This window comes from Cnephaeus nilssonii, assembly GCF_951640355.1.
Source record: "Cnephaeus nilssonii genome assembly, chromosome: 2".
NCBI lineage: Eukaryota > Metazoa > Chordata > Mammalia > Chiroptera > Vespertilionidae > Cnephaeus > Cnephaeus nilssonii.
Window position 1 is genome coordinate 65093900 of NC_137073.1, and position 19857 is coordinate 65113756.

Genomic DNA, 19857 nt, shown 5'->3' on the forward strand with positions numbered 1-19857 from the left:
TGCACTGGCTTCTTGAGCTGCTTCTGCTCCTCAGTTGTTATTATTTCCCAGGGTTTTTTCTAAGCCCATTATCTTATAATTTTATACCCTCTCTCTAATAATCTCTAGATAGCTCCTTCAAATGTCAAAAGTTTATAAACCACCGCTATTAGATACGACAAAAATGTCACATAGAAACTTTGCAGATAAAATATCCAAAATTGCAATCTCTGTTTCATGTCCCCTCACCACCACCACCACCAGCACCACCATCTGCTCTTCTTCCTTGTTACCTGTACCCAACCATCTTGACCTTAAAGCCAATGTCAGAGAGTTGTCCACATCTCTTTCCTCGCTTCCACTGGTCCACAGCTCTAATCAATCACCCAAACCCCTTCTCTGCCAGAGAATACACAACCATTGAAACTCCAAATGTGACTTAGCGTGCCTTTATATTTAAAGAAATGCGACACCTGTAAAACATGCAGTGTCCCTGTGATTAATGAACATGACTACCAGAGTAACTTTGATGGTGCTCTCCTCATCTAGAATGGCCTCCCTGCATCATTTCACAAGTCCAAACTGTACCTGTTCTTAAAAACCAATTACATTTCCCTCTCTTCCATGAAGATGTCCTTGGATCTTCTAGCCCTTTTTATTCTATTTGTTTTGGAACTTCTATTGTTATTCTCACTAAACTTAGACTTAATTATAAATTTCACACATCGCTTGCTTACAATCATTATGTGTGTTACAGACTTCCAGTTCCCAACAGGTTTATAGAGTTCTTGTGGGTCTGTGTCCTTCTCAGTATTTTCCCAATACATGACATAGATCTCAAACTGCAGCAGCTACACAAAAAATATTTATTGATTCATCTCTTCAACATAAACTGAGCTATGTAGGAATCCTGATCTATCACAAACTTTCAACATCTTAATATTCTAACTTTTCAAAATCCAGCTTATCAATCTTCACAGTATTCACTTAAATGTAAAAATAATCATTACAGGACTGCAAAAAGCATAGAGATTTTAGGTTAAAAAGCAGTTTTGAACTTAACAAAACATTATGGATCTCTCACTCGAGAGCTCTCTATTAGGCTTTGTAATGTGGAAACAAGTATAATTTAAGTGGGTTTTCCACAAGTGGACTGAACTGATACTGATCCCTCATATACTCTTACAATTTTTTAATGAACACTATACATTTTAAAGGGCAAAATATATGCCTTTTAAAAAATGTCACACGTTTTGCCTTGAAAATCATATACAGGAGAAAGATATTTAAAATTCCACCTTTGGTAAACATACATTTGAGTCAATGAAAAAAGAAATTAGATTGACAAATTTTGCCAAATATTAGTATACAGACTGAGTCAAGTACAAAAATGTGCGATTCCTTAGTATATTGAATTTACTTTACAAAGTAAATAAAATGTAAAGATAAATAGCTAAAACGACACAAGTATAACTGTTATTCTTTCTAAAGAAAAGGAATATTGCCGAAACCGGTTTGGCTCAGTGGATAGAGCATCGGCCTTCGGACTCAAGGGTCCCAGGTTCGATTCCGGTCAGGGGCATGTACCTTGGTTGCGGGCACACTCCCAGTAGGGGGTGTGCAAGAGGCAGCTGATCGATGTTTCTCTCTCATCAATGTTTCTAACTCTCTATCCCTCTCTCTTCCTCTCTGTAAAAAATCAATAAAATATATTAAAATAAAATAAATAAATAAAATAAAAGTAGCATCTTTGGAGCCAGAGAGATTGGCTTCAATTAAAAAAAAAAGGAATATCTATATGCCCATGTACATATATATTTATCTTTAAAAATAGCACAAAGAATAAAATAAAATATGCATATTTGAATGGGATAAAATATAAATTATGCATTGTTTAGAGGCAAAGATGTTGGTAAAATACACTGGTCATTCGTAAGCACATATTTGTGAATGAACATTCTCATTCCCATGTATTCACAAAGCTCTAAACTGATAATACTGTTTAAAACATGAAAGGGAAAAAAACGCAATATAATTTTACTTTAAAACTTTCTAAAAAGAAAGAAAGAAAATAAGTCATATTTATGTTTATCAAAACAGTTACAGAATTAATTCTAAATATCATATTTTGAAAATTTTAAAGAAAGAAGGTATAGAAGGCTATAAAATGAACTGCTTAAAAACAAAATGCTAATTTTACATAGCTTATTTCCTGGTCTCCAAGCCTTTTTGTCTAGGTTCCTTAAGCATCTGCTAAATCAAACTGTTCCATTCATACAGAGTTGTTCTTTGCTTTCAGACAGTCTGCAACTGGGGCGGCACATTAGTAACCCCAAGCTTGCCAAAAGTTGTATCCCAGACTGATATATGTAGCCGAGAGGATCACTGAAGAATGAGGAGCGCATGTCTCAGATTCTCCTTTCTTCAGTTTCATTCAACTTTCCATGCAGAGTCTGATGCCTCCTATTCTTGAGTTGCTCATCCATTATGCACGATACAAACCACACAACCTTCTCATTCCAACCAGCCTTCCAGAGCCTACAGCTGTTTTGAACCTCAAGAAACTGTGTCAGTGACTAATAATGCCTTTTTTCCCTACACTGTTAAATTAAAATGTCTGCACAGTGAGAGCTTTGTTTTTTAACTGAATATGCAGATAGATAAAGAACTGAACTCAGAATTAGTGGTGCAAACAGATTTCCAACGTGGGATCACCAAAAATTCAGACTTTACATAATTCTTCAAGTGTTACCTTACTTTTCAAGTATCATCAAAAACAAATGGTCATGTTCATGTAGAATGTTGAAACATAAACTATCTAGGATAATATCTGACCCTATCTAAATTTCTTAATAAGGTTTTGTTTACATAAGGATTCTCTGCAGCTACTTGGCTAGAGATATTGAAAGATATTTTTAAAAGACTAAAAGTTTAATATAAAGGTTACTAATATTGTCATCCACAGTAAACAGTGGCTGAGGAAGCATAAGAAATCAGAAAACTAGAATGGAAACAGAAAAGACCTCTACAAAATCAACATTTCTGCATTATCAGTCTTCAAACTCCTGTCTCGTTACTTCAGCTACTGCGGGAATGCCAGGATGCCCAGGCCTCCACAGAGCAAAAAGCACCTGTGTAAAATCTTTGCTTTGTTTCACTTATTTTAATAAGTTGGTTCTCATATGAGTTGTGACCTATGCAAAACTGGAGAGAGACAGAAGGGAGAACTGAATGCTGAGATAATAGAAACACAAAAACCTTAAACATATGCTATGAATTAAATGTTTATGTCCCCCCCCCAGAATTCCTATGTTGAAACCCTAATCCCCCAAAATGATGGTTTTTGGAGATAGGACCTTGGGGAGGTAGAGCCCTTGTGATGAAATTAGTGCCCTTATAAGAAGAGATAGCAAAGAGCTTGCTTCTTCTTGCTCTCCACTATGTGAGGACACAGCAAGAAGACAGCAGTCTCCAAACCAGGAGGCCGGCCTCACCAGAACCCCTCCAAACCAGGAGTTAGTATAAGGCCAAATATAAAGGTCTTTTTAAAATTTCTGAACATATCTTCATATATGTTCTGCGGGCAGTGTCCTAGTTGCTTTAACTTCTTGCCAGGGTATGGGCTTGAACGCTTGCTTAATTCCATGTCACAGACCCAGATCACCCCGGCCCTCAGCCAGCTCACAGGAGCTTTCCACAGGTCGCAGGGGAAACAAACAATTGTAAATGATTCCTTGTTCTGTTCACCCATCTCTCCAAAAAGCTAAAGGCAAGGGTCCTCCAAAGAGTGGGTTATCCTCATAGACAAAAATATGCATCATATCAGAATTTCCTCATTTTGAGGAGACAATAAAATAATAATAACAGTAATAATAAAAATAAAGATGATGAGCAGGATGTCCTACCACTACTAACAAAGCTTTGGGAACACTGGAAAATCGTCTCCCTCTGGGTGATCATATTATAAAAAGGTATCCCCTACACATTATATATCCCTGTAATAGGTCACCCACTAGACCCCTTCGCCAGGAATCGTCAAGAAATGCATAAACAGTACAAGCATGAGTGGTGGCCCAGCTTAAAAAAAAAAAAAAAAGACAAGAGTCTTCAAAATGAAAGTGCATGGCAAGGACCTGTGAAATTTAGAACGCCAAGAAGATGTAAAAAAAAATCCTTCAGAGATAAATAGCAAGTTATCTACATTATTTTTTGCCATCAAATTTCGTATCAGCAACAATAGAAATTTAAAAACAAACCTTCTCAAGTACTAAAGAAGAAATTGTTTTAATCTACAAATTTTTACCTAGCCAAATTATCAATGCATAAAATTACATTTTTATTTGCTCAGACACTCAAAAAGTTTACCTTGCACATATGTTTTCTGCACATGTATTTGAGGATAGATATATTACAACAAAACTTAAAACACAACTTAAGGAAAAGGCAAGATATCAAGAAAATTCAAAAGCTCAGTAAAAAAAAAGTCCCAGGTGTGAAGCACAGAAAGCAGTGCAGCTGAACTCAACACTCAAAGTATGTTAGACAGCTGCAAGCCCCAAATGGTGAGGGTGGTATGTAAAACAAGAGCAATCAAAAACTCCAGAGACAGCAATAAACCATAAAACAAAGTCTAGGCAAAATTATGAAACAAATTTAAGTGTGGCATGATTCAAAAGTAATAATAAAGTATGAGATTTCATTTTATATATATTTCAGTTGGCAAAAAGTATAGTGACATAAGATTATACTCTTTATCAATCATTCATACTATCTGAATCTACATTATGTTTATTTACATTAACAAAACTTGATAAGTACCCTTTTCTTGCTTTCTAATTTTCAGAATCAACCAAAACCAAATGCAAAACATAACCATACTATCATAAGTGAGTGCAGATGTTTTAAACTTTGACAATAAAAATGTTAATAAAAGTTAAGAAATAAAAGAGATAAGATGGAAGAATATGTTTATAAGGCCCTTATTTCTTCTTATTAAGTAGATGAAAATCCAGAGGTGCTATATACAGTTAATAAACAAAGAAACAGATTTTTAGTATATTATTTAAAAGTATCTACAGTATACAATTGTTCTCATATTGCTTAATTTCTGGAATGCCTTCCCTGCAAGTATTAATCATGAAAAACATGTATCTTACACAACCCATTCCTATGTCACATATTCTCAAATCACTCAAAAGAATTGCAGATCTTTCTCGATCTTTCTCTCTCTCTCTCTCTCTCTCTCTCTCTCTCTCTCTCTCTTTCTCTCTCTCTCTCTCTCTCTCTCCACCCCCCTTCCCCATTAACAGTTTGTGAGTTACTTCACTATGTCATCCATTATATTCTGACCTGAATTTCATGTCTGATGTGCTTTTATTATTACCTGATTAAAATTTTAACTTTAGTAGAGCCCTTGTTTTTTTCATCCTAATAAGAACAGACACAGTCTTTCTCTGGACTCCCTAAGTAACTTCTAGCAACTGATAGTAGAATCCAAATTATAAATGAGACCAAAATAATGGTTAGTTAACTCTTTCACATAGATAAGTACGCTTACAATTTAACCAAAGTTTAAATGATTTTAATCATTAAAATACCTGTATAAGGAAGTGCGCTCCATTTTGAAGGAATGCATCATTCCTTATTGGTAATTTTGTAGTGACTTGGGTTTTTTGTTCTGGAAAAATGAGGCTATTTCTCCTGGATATATTTAAGATGCCATCTTTTGCTCGCAAAGGGTCCACAGCTCCGGCCGGAATATAAAGTGCAGAATAAAACATCCTCACATCTCCTTTAGTTCCTCCTATTCTTGAAAAACTCAAAGATAAATATCGTTCTCCTGGGCTGCTTTCAATCTTCTGGTTTTCCATAGGAAAAAATGTTATCAGGCCATAAACATCATCACTATCCTGAATGTAGAACAAAAGCTGAGGATAAAGGAATAAAATATTAAAACGCGTAATTCTCACATCCAAGATTACCAAGCTGTTTATTTTCTAGGCTATTCTGATTTTTAATATTTCCTTTTATGTCATATCTAAAACTGATCACTTCTTATATGTACTAGAGTAAAAGATGAGACAAAAACAGATCTGAAAACCTTCCCAATTTATAGTTGGTTGAATTTTTTAAGACTAAACTTTCTATTTACAGGGGGGACAACCTTGAGCAAGCGAAGCAATCATCATTTCCAAAACCAATGTTCTTCCTGTCACCTCAAAGTACACATAAATGAGACCTGTGTGATCAAATTCTTTGGCTCTTCTACGACACAGAAATAACGAGTAACGTATAACAAGAGACCTACCTCGGCTGGTTCACTCACTTCTGCACCTCCTCGTATTGTATGAGGCAGAATCTGCAGTAGGTAAGCTTCTGCCTCTTCTGGAAGATCATCATCAACGACAGTAAGAGGAATGGATGCCAACATCTGCCCTTGTGCAAAATGGAGAACTCCAGAACTTGGTCCAATATCCGCTGTTACCGGCGAGGGATCACTGCTATTCCGTGTCAACACCCAGTTCACTGAAACATTCCCATGGGTGCCGCCATTTCTAACCACGGTAATATTTTCAAATCTAGAATTTTTAAAAAGAAATATATACAGTCACACAATCCACTCTCGTTCCCTTAGATGGACTATTCTACTGTAAAGTTGGCCATCAGATACAGTTAAAAACAGAATCCATACATAAAGAATGACTGTTTTTAATATGAAGGATTTGATATGTAGATATGTCCTAGGAAGCAGCTATAGTAGGAATTCACTGGCATATTTAAATCACTCCCAAAGTAGGAGAGAAAATAGTGAGACCATGGTGGAGGAAATGACACATACTCTCAAGAGTTCAGCATTGTGTCTAACACCACAAACATTAAATCTTGGAATAATATAATAAAATGATTGTAGAAATAGGTTTAAAATAAACCATACCTTGATGTTGTATCTTCATCAATTATGACTGTCCTTTCAAACAAGACACTGTTGAATGAGAGGACTCCATAAGGTTTGTCATTTGGCTTAATGGTGACTTGTACAACAGAAGGGCTTACTAGCACAGCATCTCCCTTTAAGGTATCTTTTAGTAACACAACATGAAATGATTCAGCAATCTCTGGTACAGTGTCATCAACTATTTGAAATTTCAGGTACGATTCATGAACAAAAGGTGGAAAAACAATAGTTGTGTTTGGCTGAAGATCAATGAAGTCTACATTTTGCTGGGCATGTGCTGTTGAATTCCCAGTTACAATAGCATAACTGATTGAAACTTCATATTCATCAGATCCAACTGGATATCCACTGTCATTTTTTCCACGAACCACTGGAATTATGAGAATGTGATCTTCCTCAGGTACTAAATAAATGCTCTGCATGAATCTCACCGGACTATCATTTTTCTTAATGATGATCTCAACTGAGCTCCTAGAAGTATTAATCTCAGCTCCTCCTTCTACACTTTTAAGTTGAATCAAAAATATTTCATCATTTTCTGGTACCTGTCAAAGAAATATTAATTGTGGCAAAAACATCAATAACTAAAACACCTGCAAAGAAACCAAAGTGTAAAAAGTCACTATGTTCCAATACAATTACATAAAAATTAAAAATATTTAACTGAAGGGAGCCTATAGAGAGGCTTTTTTCGTGTCCACTTACTAAAATATTTTCTAAAAGTAAATAACATTTTAGATAGGGAAGAAAACGTTCATAAGGCAATGGTGTGAGCAGATAATGAAATATAGGTATAATGTCTTTCAACTTTGATCAATCTTTAGATAACTAAAGATTTGACAGTAAGATGAACAGATATTATTAGTAGTTTTATCAGAACTAGTAGGGTCAAAAGCAACAGTCAAGGTCAAAAAATACCTAAGAATACAGAAAACTATATTAAACATCACAGGCAAATTATTAGTTTTCAACTATGTGATTTATTCTTGTTTCTTTATAAAGAGTTTCTATGATACCAATCATATGATTTCCAAAATACACATCATGCCTCTCTGGAGAACAAGCTATAAGAGTCACTACTGGGGAAACTGCTGACATTGTTAAAATTAAAATATATACTCGGTATATATATTTTTGTAACTGCACAGAAATCTTAGGGATAATTTCCACTGTGCTGTTTGAGCTTTCCTTCACTATAAATTTTATTTTATGAATAAAAGTGAAAAAATATATCTTTTTACCTCAATCAATAGCAATCAATGAAAGAGGTAAAGCTATTTATCACAGAAAATAAAATATGACTTGATTGATGATCTTTTTTCCCTAACTTTATTGAGGATGATTGACAAATACAATTATATTTAAAGTGTGCAATGTGATGATTTTATATATACATATATTGCAAAATGATTACCAAGATCAAGATAATTAACCCATCCATCACCTCGCATAGTTAACTCTTGTGTGTATGTGGTGAGAATGCTTAAGGTCTACTGTCAGCAACTTTCAAGTATACAATACCATAATTATTAACTATCATCACCATGTTGCATATTAGATCCTTAGAAGGGCTTTTACATTTACAATTAAAATGTAATATTTTTACTGTTCCAGGATCTAAAAGCAAAACGTTTCTGTTAGCTTCCAGAATACAAACTCGTTATACTGCTACCTAATATTTCATCTATTTCAAGAGAAACACTCTTTTCTAATAATGTTTTCTCTTTTTTTTTCCTTTCTTCTCTTGAAACTTGTGATTGGGTTTCATAACTTTTTTGTAGGAAGGTAGAGGGATGATTATAAATTCCCAGCTATTCCCTCTTTTTCCCGCTGGCAATACTAAGATTTTTTAAAGTTAAAAGTCATGGTTTCTCTTCTTTAGCTCATGGTGGATATACTTGCACATTATCATTCAAACTCATTCTTTCCTTAGCAGTCATGTATCTCAATCCTTGGTAACTTCAATGTGAAATGTGAACATTTAAAATATCAAAACAAAAAAATATCAACTATAGTAAAAATTTCTTTGCATTTATAGTAAAATATTTATGCTGAGTAAATAGTACTGTACCTGCTCAAAACTGAAATCACTAATAAAATCAATCATGAGAATTTACAAAATGCTGAGATTTTTGTGGTTGACAATTATATTCAGGTTCATCAGCTTTTAGATACACAGTACAACTTAATGTAAAATAAATAAGGGAAATACTAACAAGATATATTCCAAAAGAGCTTTTTATAGCTAAAGTAAGACTGGCACAATGTACTAACTTTACATAGGACTGTGTTCTTGAATAATTTCAAATACTGAACACAATTTAATCTTTGACATAATGTTCTCTAGTATGTCTATAACACAGACAGAGTCCTTGTCCCATTTAAACATTTCACATTATCCCACCTCATCATCAAGCACTGTCAGGTTATAAACTACTATGGCTATGCCCGGGGGAAAGGAGATGTTTCCTTTAACAGGACTCAAATCTTCTTCCGGTGGATTTGGGCCACCCTCTACCTGCAAAGAAATACATATAAAATAGTTCACAAGAGTAAAAAAGCATTATTGTGATGTCAGCTGACAAAAATCTGAAGTTTATTTTAAAACTAGTAGCCCTGCATACGAATCCATGCACCAGTTGCTCACCAGTAGCTCGCTGCCACCCTCCTGTAGCTCTCCGCCTGCTGCCCCGCCCTCCTGTAGCTCCCTCCACCCCCCACCCCCCCTCATAGCTTGCTGCCCTGCCCCCTCCTGTAGCTCTTCGCCACCCGCTTGTAGCTAGCTGCCCCACCCTCCTGCTGATCCGTGATCCAGTCATTACGCAGTCGGTCAGTACACTTCACGGTGTAACAACCATTTGCATATTACATCTTTATTATATAGGATGTTTTGCAAAAATTATACTAGTCAAATGTAAGTCTGCCCTTCAAATTAACAGTCAAGACCTATAATTATAGATCTCAACGATAATTACATTAAACTACATAGTTTCTAAGAGCTTTCTCTTTCAGCCCAACCATTGTGTTAAACCTGAGGAAAAAAACATATTTTTCTTGAGAGGAAGTTATTCAAAATTAGTAAATTCTCTTAAGTAATGGAATCAAATACCAATTCCACCAGGGACTATGCAAGGTATTTAACAACTCTATGTAGCCTTTTCCTCATCTTTCAAATGGGCATAATAATATATAACAGGCTCGATGTGAAGATTTAATAAAATCATTCCTTTTGAAAAGTATTTATTAAGTACTCTGTGCCTGACCTCTTTTAGGTAGAAAGTATACAGTTGTGAACAAGGCAAACTCCCAAACCACCAGGACCTTACATCTGATGAAAAGGAACAAATAATAAATGTGTATGTATCAGATGAAGATATGGATTGTGGAGAAAAAATTTAAAAGGGCATAAGAGAGACTGAGTGCTAGAAAGAGTTGTTGTTTACATGCAGTGAAAACAGCTTTAGAGTAAAGCACTAGAACAGTATATGGAAATATTAAGTGCTCCACAAATGTAAGCTGTAACTATTTCAGCTAAACAAAAGAGTTAAGAGCCAATAAAATAACTTCAGACATCCACAGCGAAGTTGAAAACACTGTAACTGACGATGCCGTGTCCTTTCTACAATTTTTCACACTTTTCCCATATTTATTATCAGAAAAAATTTCAAGAATGTATTATCTAAGTGCATATTCCTAAGCACATTAAATATTGCTTAAGGCTTCTTCTGTAGAACTCGAAAGACTACTGCATATTTAACATGTTAAGCGCCCAGCCTGTTTTGTCTTCAGGACGGAAAGTATAGTGTCAATCACCGGTTACTGGGCGCTTAACGTGTTAATTAGTATTGCCTATGTTTTTCACGCATTACTGCCTGATGCCAGTTTATTTTCTTATGTCATTAACACAACCACCATATGATGTAAGACTCCACAAGCACAAGTAAAACTCTTCTATGCTTCAGTAGAATTATGTTACATAAATCAAATTACCCATTTTATTGATGTTATCCTATCTAATAAAAGAGTAATATGCAAATTGACCATCACCCCAAGACACAAGATGGCCGCCCCCATGTGGACACAAGATGGCTGCCACAAGATGGCCTGCAGGGGAGGGTAGTTGTGGCCAGTTAAGGGTGACCAGGCTAGCAAAGGGGGGCAGTTGGGGGTGACCAGGCCAGAAAGGGAGGGCAGTTGGGGGGGACCCAGGGTGCAGGGGAGGGCAGTTGTGGGGGGACCAGGCCTGCAGGGGAGGGCAGTTGGGGGAGACCAGGTCTGCAGGGGAGGGAGGTTGTGGGCGATCAGGCCAGCAGGGAGGGCAGTTAGGGGTGACCGGGCCAGCAGAGGAGGGCAGTTGGGAGAGACCAGGCCAGCAGGGAAGGGCAGTTGCGGGGGACCAGGCATGCAGGGGAGGGCAGTTGTGGGCAATCAGGCCAGCAGGGAGGGCAGTTAGGGATGACTGGGCCAGCAGAGGAGGGCAGTTGGAGGAAACCAGGAGAGCAGGGGAGGGCAGTTGGGGGGACCATGCCTGCAGGGGAGGGCAGTTGGGGGGGACCAGGACAGCAGGGGAGGGCAGTTGGGGGGACCAGGCCTGCAGGGGAGGGCAGTTGGGGGGACCAGGCCTGCAGGGAGGGCAGTTAGGGGTGACCAGGCCGGCAGAGGAGGGCAGTTGGGGGAGACCAGGTCAGCAGGGGAGGGCAGTTGTGGAGGACCAGGCCTGCAGGGGAAGGCAGTTGGGGGGGTAGACCTGCAGGGGAGGGCAGTTAGGGGTGACCAGGCCAGCAGGGGAGGGCAGTTAGGGGTGACCAGGCCAGCAGGGGAGGGTAGTTGGGGGCAACCCGGCCTGCAGGGGAGGGCAGTTAGGGGTGACCAGGCCCACAGGGGAGGGCAGTTAGGGGCAATTGGGCCAGCCAGGGAGCAGTTAGGCGTCGATCAGGCTGGCAGGGGAGTGGTTAGGGGGTGATCAGGCTGGCAGGAAGAAGTGGTCAAGGGCAATCAGCAGAGGCAGGTGAGCGGTTAGGAGCCAGCAGTCCTGGATTGTGAGAGGGATGTCCCAGATTGGAGAGGGTGAAGACTGGGCTAAGCGACACACCCCCCCATGCATGAATTTCGTGCACCGGGCCTCTAGTAATTAATAATAAAGATATAAACTGCTGTTAAGACTTCTTTTCAAGGTGTTAATGTTTGAAAATAGCATATGATCATGTTTTGGGTCTTATAAAAAATTAGTGGAAGATTTAAATATGTACCTCATAGAACAGCAATATGATGACATAATGGTGAGCATGTGGTCAGTAAGCAATAAAATGGAATGGTTACAGCCAGCACCAGAAGAAATACACCTCACCCACAGCCTATCTTATTCATGTCAAATGCTATAATTTCTACAGACCTCCATAGTGGAGTGCAACTACGTTTAACACCATCCATTAAGTGCATTTTTTAAAATAGAAAATGTAGATGGGGAAGACTACATATTAAATAACTTTGTATGACTCTAAGTGATCCATGGGCATTTAAAAATTTTATACCCTTGAAGAAGTTTGTATCCTTGATGTTTATATCCTTATGCTACATAAATCAAATTACCCATAACTTTTATAGAATTAACATTATTATTACTATTCTATTTTGTGGTTAAATGATACATTGTGTTCCATTTAAGCACAGTATATTCAAGTAACAAGGAAAACATTTTTATATTAACCATGGAATTTATCAGATAATAAAAGTATTTAATTGCATTTTTATTGAGGGTCTCATTAATTTGTGGAATATAAGGGTCATATCCTATCTAATAAAAGAGTAATATGCAAATTGACCATCACTCCAACACACAAGATGGCTGCCCCCATGTGGTCAAAGATGGCTGCCCCCATATTGACACAAGATTGCTGCCACAAGATGGCCAGCAGGGGAGGGCAGTTGGGAGGGACCAGGCCTGCAAGGGAGGGCAGTTGGGGGTGATCAAGCCGGCAGAGGAGGGAAGTTGGGGGCAACCGGGCCTGCAGGGAAGGGCAGTTGGGGGGGACCCAGGCCTGCAGGGGAGAGCAGTTGGGGGGGACCAGGCCTGCAAGGGAGGGCAGTTAGGGGCAATCAGGCCTTCAGGGGAGCAGTTAGGCATCAATCAGGCTGGCAGGGGAGTGGTTAGTGGGTGATCAGGCTGGCAGGCAGAAGTGGTTAGGGGCCATGAGGAAGGCAGACAGGCGAGCAGTTGGGAGCCAGCAGTCCTGGATTGTGAGAGTGATGTCTGGCTGCCTGTTTAGGCCCGATCCTACTGGGATCGGGCCTAAACAGGCAGTTGGACTCCCTCGAGGGGTCTCAGATTGGAGAGGGTGCAGGCTGGGCTGAGGGACACACCCCCGTGCACGAATTTCGTGCACCGGGCCTCTAGTTTCTTATATAAAGAACCTTGATTTTTAAAATTATAGCTATCTGGTATGAACTCTAAAATGTTATGACTTAAAATTTTTTCAGAGTAAACATACCTCAAAAGTCACAGTGACCATTCCATAGGTTCCTTTTTCTCTGATGAGAGTCAGAGGCACAGATTCATTTCTGCCCCTGGGCTCCCGCACTGTGATTGAGGGAGGCTACAGGGAAGAGCAAAGACAATCAGGCGCTGAGCAGAGGTAGGACCAAAGCTATAAACTGTTCCCTTAGAAATACTGCATTTCCGCAGACAAATCCATCCACATTGTACTCTTAAGGATATGGTATTTCCTAGCATCAAATAACCGCAGCTAATAACAGTACTTAAATGGTTTAAAAAAAGGAACATAAAACTTATCATGCAAACAATGTCGGTTTTTAACTGATTCTGGCATCAACTAGCTGTTCCACTGAGGAATCCTAACAATTATCTACTCAAAAGATGGCAAATTCAAATGCTCACAGGGGCACAGGAGATCACAAAAATGAGTTTCACCTCCGGACCAGGGCGGCTCACTGGTACAATCACTCGGCCTTGCTCCCAACCACTATTTCCCTCATGGGTCAGCTCGCCATTGAAAAGCAGACAAGTGCTAATGACTTTTTCAGAACGTGATTACTGAGCAAAAGAAAGAGCCAGGACTTCAAATGCTGAAATGTGCTGGCTTGACTGGCTGGAACTCAGCATAGAGAGGAGGAGGAGGGAAGCGGCCAGGGGCACACTAATGAGGGCAGTGGCGCCCATCTCTCCAGAGGACTCTAAGTTTCAGCATCCCATCTATAAACGGGGCAGGGATGCCTGTCACGAAGGGTTATGATGAGGTTTCAATGAGATCATTCATATCAAGTGCTTATCCTAGTACGTGACACACAGTGAGGGTTCCGTAAACGTTGGCAGTTACTATTATTATCATTAATGTCATCTTCATGTCAATATAACCATGATCTATGCTGGGAACCAAAGTCAGCCTATGTAGCTACTACTGTGAGCTGAACAGTGATTTAGTTTAATTTTAGTCTTGCAGGGCAGCTACCCAGTGAGAGACCACATAGTCATGGACCTGGGGCCAAAGCTAGAAACCAGAATATCATGACCAATTATCAAAAAATTACACTATTATCTAGCAACCACAAGATAATCAAGTTGTAACCATACCATATTAAATGAAATAATTCCAAATGCATTGTCATTTGATAATATTGTCACAGTAACAGTCCGTGGCCATCCAAGCTTCACATTTGCTGAAGGTTTCTTAAATAAATAAATAAATAAATAAATAAATAAATAAATAAATCATTTAAAAATAAGAGGAAAAAATAATCATCTTAACAGAATTTCTGTCTTTAAGTAATTATTAAGAATGTGAAGAAAAAATACAAGAATACTTTTAATTCACAGATTTAAAAAATTCATTTAAACTCAGTCAACATGGCAAAAAATTCCCAGCAATAATTCTTGAAAAAAGTTTTGGAAATAATTAATCACTGACTATTAAAATATAAATCATTATAATTATAAGTAATCACTGGCTAGTAATATTATATGTATTATAATTACTCTAATGTCATTACTGATTTGACAGAGAATAAAGTAAGCAGTATGAAATTCTATTCAAACATAATTATTTTTCTTATACTTTAGAAGGTGCTGAAATTTGATAATTAGTTATTTCACAAATCAGAGTCAAATTAAAAATAAAATATTAAGCCCTAGCTGGTTTGGCTCAGTGTATAGAGCATCAGCCTTCAGACTGAAGGGTCCCGGGTTCGATTCTGGTCAGTGACACATGTCCGGGTTGTGGGCTCAATCCCCAGTGGGGGGCATGCAGAAGGCATTCAGTCATTGATTCTCTCTCTTCATTGATGTTTCTATCTCTCTCTCCCTTTCCCTTCTTCTCTTAAATCAATAAAAATATATTTTTAAAAAAATAATAAAATATTAAAACAACTTTTCTAATAAATGTAAGATTTGTCTGCAACATTTCTCATTATTCAACAACAGCATACAGGAATGTAAAAAAAAAAAAGAGTGTACAAAAGCAAAACCTGAGTGTTTCAAGTATCATTTTCATGAAAAGTTAATCATACCAATATAATAAAAAAAATTCTCAATGCCCTTTAGAAAAATTAACTATAGCATTGTTAGTAGTCATTGCCTCAACCTAACAGATTAACCCATAAAGGACAATTAAACCTTAAGCTATTCAAGCATTTTTCCCAGAGATACTCTGAATTTATTCAAAGGCATTGGGACCTCCCACTTCCATGCCTGCTTTTTTGTATCCTTCTCCTTTGAATTCAGAAGTCACGGTCATTTTTTGTGCATCTGGTAACAGGGGAAGGATAAAAGAGAAAAGGGCCAAATGAAAGACAAGGTTTTCTTGAGCATCTGTCATGGAAATTCCTAAATAAGCTGAATGGATCCAAAAACTAGCTGTAGGATCTGCTAAAGATTTTCTGAGGAATAACCAGACAGTGGAATTGCTAAAGAGGTTTTCAGTTCTAGCTTCTATGAAAACTACAACTTATCAGCTAAACTGGCTGATCTTTAGAGAAATAGGTTTGTAAGCATTACAAGATTTTTATGAGTTTAAGTTTTGGGTGAGGAGGGTTTACCTGTAATGTTAAGTGAAAAATAAAAGTCTCATCAGGCTCTGGTAAGTCATCATCACATACTGCTATGTACACTGTCCTATTTGTTTCTCCAGCAGGTATAAAAGCTGCAGCATATGTGTCAAAGAAGTCCCCAGTGTCTTCTCCATACAGCTATCAAATGTAAAATACAGACCATTCTTACATAGCGCAGTGTTAGGACAAGGAAACCTGACGCCAACTGGAGCAATCAAGAGGGAAAAGCATGAATCATCCAGTGACACTATATTTTTTGTTTTGTTTTGTTTTGTTTTTTTATTGTCTAAAGTTTTACATATGTATCCTTTTTCCCCGGTTGACCCCTCTTCCCCTCTGCAGCCATTCCCACCCCGGGCAAGCCCCCACCGCCCCAGTGAAGTGACACTATATTTACAGATAAGATGTACAAAGGCAAATATTTAACAACCAATAATTGCCTTAAAAAGACATTATAAAAAGAAATGATGCTACACAAAAACATTTGCTTATGCTCTGGAAAGTAAAGAAATCACTACATAGAAAAGTAATAATAACTATAAAGGAAAGTATGATGTAAATGTTTTTTCTCTGCCTCTTGATTGATCTGAAGTGAAATACAGCAAACCTAACAAGACAAACTGCAGCTAAAATTCTCCCAGCAAAGGGTTGAAAGCAGCCTGTCAAAATATATTAGAAAAACTATGTTTTCTTTTATTCTTTTCCCTATCAGTTTCAAAAAAACTGCTCTTTCAAAAACTTTCAACACGAAATTTTATTTATATTCTCCCACCGCTCCAATAAAGACCCAATTCTTTTAGCATTCCAAACATATTAGTCATTATAAGCTTTTCCTTAACTTTTTAAGACCTCATTCTGTAATATCAGCATTGCTAATAAGATTCTCAAGGGAGCAATAATTATGAAATTATAAAGCAGCAGCTTCTTGTGCAAATCTAAATGAGATTTCTTTTGCTAAATAACTCAAAATGAATAACATAGCTACTAGAAAATAAACTATGATTTAATACAAATAAAAAGTAAAGGACATGTATAGGTAAATTTTAGTCTAGCTCTATTTTTCGTTTACAATAAAGTTTTAAACACTTAATCCAAGTAAGTTTCCAAGGGTCGGGGAAAAGCTGTTCTAATAATTTAATATAAAAAATGGCACAGTCATTTAGAAAATAATTATGGTAATATCAAGAGCCACTGAAACAAAGCGGAAAACACAGTAATCCAACCCAAAAAATCATTTAACAATCCAAAATATGCAAAAATCTGCCCAGACGGTGTGGCTCAGTGGTTGAGCATCAACCCGTGAACCAGGAGGTCGTGGTTCGATCCCAGTCAGGGCTCATGCCTGGGTTGCGGGCTCAATACCCAAAGGAGGGTGTGCAGGAGGCCGCTGATCAAAGATTCTCTCTCATCATTGATATTTCTATCTCTCTTTCTCCCTCTCACTTCCTCTCTGAAATCAATAAAAAATATATTTTAAAAAAAACAAAAATCAATACGTATATAAATAGTTTCATTAAAGCAACATTTATAACAACACAAATCGACAGCAACCTCAATGAAAAATAGTTGAGGAATGATTGGGAAATGAGGACACCACTATCAAGAAGAGCTGAGAAAATAATAGACCAACCTGAAAAATGTATTAAAATACAAGAAAAATTATATGTACAAGATTATCAAGTATAGTATACACTCAAACAAAAAATTGACTCAATAAATATATACATATATGTAATAAATTAAAAAGTAGAAGCAATGCACAAAAGTATAGTATTAGGTTTGCTGCATATGTAGTTTTTCTCTTTGTCTCTCTTCACATTGTTCAGAATGTGATCATATAACCTACTGCTTAAAAACTTATTTTGGAAAACAAAAATCTTAAGCATTTTGAGCCTCAAGTATAATAATATCCTTAGAGGTCATATGGCAGTACTTTCTGGTTAAACATAAACACAACATGCACACTCAATCAATCCAATAATCAAACCGTGTATAAGAGTCTAACAAATTCTACCTAATTTCAACATACGGTTTGATTATTGGATGGATTGACCTACCTAATTTCTCCTAAAAAAAGAGAGAGCTCTGACATAACTAAAGATTTTTTAATTGCTTTTTTTCTACTTTTAAATATTTCATATATTTACTAAAGCCACCTGACAATAGATAGTATTTCCAAGCAGAGACAACTAGAATCCAAATTACCCAAAATAAAATATTCTTTTACTTAGAAATACTTATTGATATTTTTGTTTTATTTGTTTTAAAATAAACATGAACATTTTAAAATAATCAGTCTATATCTTTTTTTTCAGTCTGAATCTTTAAAATACTATTATTGACAAACACACACACCACCTTGGAGCACTCCATAAACCTGTATAAATGGAACAGTGTATATGCAAATCATTTATCATGATCAAACTATTCAGAATCTCAAACAGATAAAAAAATTCTTGTCATGGAAACCAAGAAATTTAATATATATTTCAGTAAGAATAGAACTACAATCATTTCTTACCGATACAATTGCTGTGACATTTGCTGGCTCTCCTATCCTTTCGATGACAAGACGAATAACTGTTGTACTTGTTTCATTAACTACAAATTCTGTTTGCCCAGCAAACCTTATTTCTGTTTCTCCAAACACAAAAGGGATGAATAAAGCTGAAAGAAGATTTACGAATAAAAATGTAGAGGGCATCCCTATGGGAGAGAAAAAAAATTGTTCACAAAACATGTCTAATACATTTTCATTTGACTGCGTTGTCTACAAATATAAACAGAGTGAAGAGTTAGATAGTAAGCCACTAAGACATAAATACAGCAAATATTAAGCCATCCAATTCAAATATGTGATCACAGAAATAAATTAAAAATCACAAACTCTTCTATGGTTCCTTTTACTATTCATAACTGTGTTTTATTCTTTATCTTATATATCAAGATAATTATAACTAACCTTAAACTTACTTATCAAATTTAGTTTATTAAAAAAATGACCCTCCAGCCCTAGCCGGTTTGGCTCAGTTAATAGAGCATTGGCCTGCAGACTGAAGAGTCCCAGGTTCGATTCCCGGCCACGGACACATATCTCAGTTGCAGGCTCCATCCCAGCCCTGGTCAGAGCTCATGTAGGAGGCAACCAATTGATGTGTCTGTCTCTCTCACATCGATGTTTCTCCCTCTGTCTCTTCACCTCCCCTCCACTCTCTCTAAAAATCAATGGGAAAATATCCTTGGGTGAAGATTAACAATAACTACAACAAAAATGACCTTCCAATTTATTCTAAGAAAAACATAAGTAGCAACATGAAAACTTAATTAAAGCCCATCTCCCCCCCAAATGAAACTAAAATACAAGCAAAAACTAAAAAAATTACTGAATGGATCAATAATCCTAATGGAACTTACTCATCTATTTATTTGATCAAGTAAATATGAGAGAACTCTTGAAACAGGTATATAAAGCAGTTTAAACTTAAACTCTATAAATAAATTGATTTCTTTGTTGTATCTACTTTTTCCTTAAATTTGTCTTATTTGAGTCTGCTTTTTAAAAGTTTTTAGTTATTGCAGATAAATGCTAATCCTTTCAAAAAACTCAAATTTCTCCCATTTTACCAACTAAAATACTAATACAACTTCCATGTTGCTTTAAAAATAAGCAAATTTGGCAAAGTGTGCATTTCCATAACTTCTATTGTTTTCTTCTTACTACAATGTGCATGTTTGTGAGTCATCAATATTGTTCCTACTTTCAGCACTGTGTGGCTCAAGTGCTTTCAAAAGCACAACAGTGTAGTGGCCTCTTGAAAAGCACTGCTGTTTTGTAATGTAGATGTACCTCTAAAAATGTGAAC

At 36.9% G+C, this 19857-nt stretch overlaps 1 protein-coding gene across 1 annotated transcript in view; it reads right to left on the bottom strand.

Moving 5' to 3' along the window:
* Positions 1 to 18698, bottom strand: part of ADGRV1 (adhesion G protein-coupled receptor V1) — a gene marked incomplete at its 5' end in the record, with an annotated part of 444372 nt that extends 425674 nt beyond the window's left edge. The window contains 8 exons of the mRNA XM_079797671.1: positions 5577 to 5906; positions 6287 to 6557; positions 6914 to 7479; positions 9339 to 9452; positions 13423 to 13527; positions 14523 to 14618; positions 15983 to 16132; positions 18516 to 18698. Of these exons, the coding sequence (XP_079653797.1) occupies positions 5577 to 5906; positions 6287 to 6557; positions 6914 to 7479; positions 9339 to 9452; positions 13423 to 13527; positions 14523 to 14618; positions 15983 to 16132; positions 18516 to 18698 (1815 nt within the window). The remainder of the gene's footprint in view (positions 1 to 5576; positions 5907 to 6286; positions 6558 to 6913; positions 7480 to 9338; positions 9453 to 13422; positions 13528 to 14522; positions 14619 to 15982; positions 16133 to 18515) is intronic.
* Positions 18699 to 19857: the final 1159 nt, after the last annotated feature.